Genomic DNA, 4,605 nt, shown 5'->3' with positions numbered 1-4,605 from the left:
ACAAACAGGAAACACGCAGAGAAACATGGGCGGGGGAAGTGAGGGGCCCAGCAAAACAAAGCAACACGTCGGCCTGTCGCCTCTCCGAACTCACCGAATTGAATTTACCGTTTCGTACAAAAAACGACTGACAAACTTCGAATTTCAACATGACGTAAAATAAACTTACGACTCATTTGAAATGCTAGGCGACACCCCGAAATTGACCACGGTCACGAGGACGGCGCATGACGTCATCCTTGCTATCCGTATATAGTCAATAAAGTTCTACCAAAAAATAATAAATAAAATAAAAAATATATTTAAAAATATTTTAAAAAGCCCTGCCAATAGTACTTTTTCTTTGAAAAATTTCAAGTAAAATATTTTAATGAACAAGATTATTAATAGAGCCACCCACCACTAGCTAGTACTGTAGCTACTAAGCTTTATGTTTTGAATGTTCACACAACCATCACTATGTAAATTTATAAAATGACAAAACAAAACTAAATTATTGAAAATGTTTGTCGTTTTCATTCCTCGTAATTTCAGTTACAATTATGTGTCAAAGAAACCATTCATTATTGCAAGTTCCGTTATTTTGTACTGCTTATCCTCATTGGTCACGGGTGAGCTGGAGCCTATCCCAGCCAGTCAATCATAAATACAAACAACCATTCAGTAAAAATATTAACAAAAAATTACGAAACAATGTCACATTCATCTCACATGTGAAAACTACAGTAACCCCGAGATCTGCTCCTCAAATTTGACTCATTAGCACCATCTAGTGGACAGATTAATATAACGGCAAAAATACACATTCATATGATCTAAAAAATAAATTACTGTATCTCAACGCACCAGAAGAAAATGCTTTCTTTAGTGAGGACGTAGTATAAAACGCACATGTATTGAAAAAATAAAAAATTTAAAAATAATAAAAAAAAATTGTACAAATCTATACAAAATAGTGGTTGAAAGACCAAGTAGAAACACGACATTAAGACCACGAGGGGAACGCTCGTTCTTGACGCCTCTGGTTGACGTGATGCGGCTCCTGCGAGCTCAGGACGTCCTCAACAGAAATGGGGGAATAAAATCGATCCAGCATCTGTGCGATCTTCTCTTGAGGTACTCCGTGTTTGTTCCTCCTTGGAAAGACAAATAAGTAGACTTTTAGGATGAGGCCAGACTAGAAATACAATGACCATTTTTTTTTTACTTCTCAAGCTCGTAAGGATCAAACTTCCAGCTTGTGTTGGGCTCACAAAAGTCCACTCTGTATCCTCTCTGTAAAGCCTGCACGTAATAAAGAAAGTTTGATTGTCGTGACCTGGTAGGCTGCACGGGAACATGCTAAGAAAGACCAAAAAACTAACCATTGTGACGTAGGGCTTCATCTCCCACGCCTGCAGGTTCGTGTTGTCGATGATGACAGGAGAGCGGCGGTCATGCATAGCATCACAAGCTGGAAGACAGTCGGACATAAACATTTGAAACAAAGGATGAATCCATTTGTTAAAGTCCATAATTCTTGATTGTGCTTCTGTTTTCTATTATTTCTATGCCCCACTTACACATTATCATGTTTCTATTTGTGTATATAGTTGGCTTTTGTTATTTACATATATTCTGGTTAGTACTTTAATTATATTTGTTTGCAATTTAACTTGTTTAATTGCTACTTTAGTTAGTTTTTCATCGGTTTTGTTCCTAATTTGTCATCACTTTCTCCTTTCTTTGAGGTGATTGGTCGGGACACAAGCATGAAGGCGCCCATGTGAGTGCAGGCCAGAGGCTGATCACCTTGATTGGAGTCTCCCAAGTGTCACCTGAAGGAGGGGGGGGTTAACTGGGTAGTTGTTGTGTAAATGTAGTTAAATGTAATATAGTGCTTAAAATGTATACAGAAAGTGAAACTTAAGTGTGGTACGATTGAAAGGCTTTTGTAACATAAAAGAAGGGTGTAAATGTTAATATGGTACCTAATAAAATAAAATAAATAAAAATAAAAGTAAAATATTACAACACCCCTCACATTTCAGGCAATACTACAGTATTAGATTTCATATTCGTTGAAAACCAGTACCAGGATAAATGTTTCTTGTTTACGGTCAAACATGGTGGTGGTAGTGTCATGGTCTGGCGCCAAATGTGGCCCGCAGGACACTAGTTTGAGGCCCCCACCTTGATATGAAAGTTTAATGTTAAAGTTTGATATGGATGCTGTATGGTATCATGTACCCAGCAAAAAATATTACGTTTCATTAATGATCATGTTAAAGGTTAAATAACTGTTAATAGTTATCCTCCCTATCCGTGTGGAAGTGGTAAGTTTTGGGCTATTTAAGTTGAAAGGAAATAACTTGAAGGCTACCGTTTAGGTCGCTAGCTCTCTAGTTTGCGAGTTAGCATGTGTCTCAAGACCCTGCAGTTGCGCAATATGTTGTAAATAAAAAGAGTATAAATGTGACTATAGTCGTGTTTTGTCATGTCTACAGGGCTCTAATAATTTTAATCTGAAAAAAATAATTTGTCTACCCACCAACTATATATATAAGTTTTTATTATTTGCCGTTTTATTATTATTATATTTATTTCTTTATTACTGATTGATTGATTTTCTTTATTCTTGATTTGTTTATTTATTTTTCATCTTATTTTGTGTAGAAAAATAAAAATAATTTTATCAGAGCTTTTCTTGTAGAAAATTGGAACCAAAGCGAAGTTGTTTTTTTTTTTTTTGTTTTTAATAAATGCGTTTTTTTGTTGTTTTTTTTTAAACCTGATGCGGCCCAGTCTCACCCAGACCCGAGCTCCAGTGGCCCCCATGTAAATTGAGTTTGAGACCCCTGCTCTATAGTATTGTCTCTTGAGGAGATATAATAAATTACTGTAATATAAGTGGCATAGTCACTTTTGTGAGATATTGTAAATATATAAATATATAAATATATAAGCCGACTGGTCCGCCCCTGTGCATGCTCAGGAATCAACCAGGGTCCATCAAATGAAAGTCGAGACCACTAGGCATCAAGCTAAACGCCCGAGCTGCATCCGTTACACATACTGTATGTAACAGATACATGTGATATCCGTGCACCTCTTCTCTGGTTCCACTCATGTGCGGCTCCGAGTAGACCTGGATCATAGCGGTATCCATCTTTATCTGCAAAGTAGTCGTCTGTGCTCAGTATTAAGCCGTCGGGACCCTTTGAGAGCAACTCCCTATCAGACGGATTATTCGATGAGACACAAATATAATCAATTTGATGAAAAAGTGTCAAGTGTACCTTGCCGTTGTGGATTTACCAGAACCCGGCAGTCCCCTCATCAGGATGAGCACCAAGGACGGCTCATCCAGGGGTCCAGAGTGATGAGGCGGCTCCCACATTTGTTGTCTGTCGTCAAAGCGATATTCAGGCGGATCTTGGGTCCACTTGGTGTTTACATCATCACGAGCATCAAATCTATAACGGCGACTGTGAATTTCTTGATAGTGTGGGTTGCGTTCATGTGACGGGAAACGAGGCTGAGGTTGGTAGTGGTGGTCACTGGGGGGGTTCCAGTGCAATGGAGGGTGAGGGTGATGGAATCTGGGTACTGTCTGGTTAAGTGGCTGCGGAGAATGATGATGATGATGATGATGATGATCGGGCTGACTCCAAGAACTTTCAAATCCATCAGAGTTCATGTTGTGTGACTTTCGAGTGAAGTAGGGTTCATTGTTATACCAATGGGACCAAAATGGTTGCTGGTGTCTACTGCTTCTCTGGTGGAAATGTCTCTCTGAACGTCCCACATGTGTATCTTGTATTTCTTGAGATACTTGAGATGTATTTTGTGTGTCATCCGGCAAAGAATTGGCATCGATCTTCTCAATCTCTTTGTAAAATTCACTGAGTGAGTCCTCAATGTCAGGAGTGGCTGGGTTCTTCTCTGGAGGAAAGGCTGGGCCAATGAAGGCATTGCTGGTGAGTCCCACTTCTTTTAAAACTCGTTTAAAGTCGTTCTCATTCGTAGGCTCTTTGACAGCAGAGTCGTCTTCTTTGCAAGGGCTTTCTTTCTTTCCTAATGAAGTGTCCCCTTCAGACATCTGCAGGAGAGGACAGCACATTCGAATTAAGCAGGGGTGCGTAAATGCTAGCTAGCTAGCTAGCTAAAAGGCGTTTCGATGCGAGACTGAAACAAACAAAACCTTTAGCATAATCAAATAATTACTATTTTAATGTAAACCATAAAAACACTTACCTCTAGTTATACGAATACATTTGAACGAACCGTGGCAAAACGAGATAACATTTGGCATTGCTATTGCTAACCAATTGTTTACGGAAGTGACGTCACCCTAATAGCACGAGTCTTTTTGTCTTTTTGAGTACTTACCACCGCATACATGCCGCGATGACACATTACGTCTTGTAGTTTTTCCATTTATATTATACTACTGTATATTTAATTAAAAATACTCTTCACATTGCTGAAGCTAACCAATTGTTTACGGAAGTGACGTCACCCTAATAGCACGAGTCTTTTTGTTTCTGTTAATGAGTACTTACCATCGCATACAGACCGCGATGACATATTACGTCTTGTATTTTTTTCCATTTATATTATACT

The 4,605-nt window shown here is 38.7% G+C and overlaps 1 protein-coding gene across 2 annotated transcripts; it reads right to left on the bottom strand.

The window, feature by feature from the left end:
* Nucleotides 1–399: 399 nt before the first annotated feature.
* n4bp2l2 (NEDD4 binding protein 2-like 2) lies at nt 400–4,507 on the bottom strand. 2 transcript variants are annotated; one of them, XM_058079427.1, is made up of 6 exons: nt 4,372–4,507; nt 3,279–4,081; nt 3,089–3,213; nt 1,365–1,453; nt 1,208–1,284; nt 400–1,136 (listed from the first exon to the last, which is right to left on the bottom strand). In XM_058079427.1, the coding sequence occupies exons 1-6, from the start codon at nt 4,417–4,419 to the stop codon at nt 986–988; spliced, it is 1,293 nt and encodes a 430-aa protein (XP_057935410.1). In that variant the 5' UTR covers nt 4,420–4,507; the 3' UTR covers nt 400–985. The 2 variants fall into 2 exon arrangements, with proteins under 2 accessions (XP_057935410.1, XP_057935411.1); XM_058079428.1 differs by lacking the exon at nt 4,372–4,507 and adding an exon at nt 4,237–4,365.
* Nucleotides 4,508–4,605: the final 98 nt, after the last annotated feature.

This window comes from Doryrhamphus excisus, chromosome 8 (genome assembly GCF_030265055.1).
Source record: "Doryrhamphus excisus isolate RoL2022-K1 chromosome 8, RoL_Dexc_1.0, whole genome shotgun sequence".
NCBI lineage: Eukaryota > Metazoa > Chordata > Actinopteri > Syngnathiformes > Syngnathidae > Doryrhamphus > Doryrhamphus excisus.
Note: the sequence above shows the minus strand (reverse complement) of the source record. Positions and strands in the feature narration are given on the sequence as shown.

Bases quoted from the DNA above. Each gene is read 5' to 3' on its own strand.
- n4bp2l2 (XM_058079427.1), bottom strand. From the start codon at position 4,419: ATGGAAAAACTACAAGACGTAATGTGTCATCGCGGCATGTATGCGGTG. The intron at 4,082-4,371 runs GTAAGTACTCAA...CCTCTCCTGCAG, and splicing joins ATCGCGGCATGTATGCGGTG to ATGTCTGAAGGGGACACTTC. The intron at 1,454-3,088 runs GTGCACGGATAT...ACTGTCTTCCAG, and splicing joins TGAGTGGAACCAGAGAAGAG to CTTGTGATGCTATGCATGAC.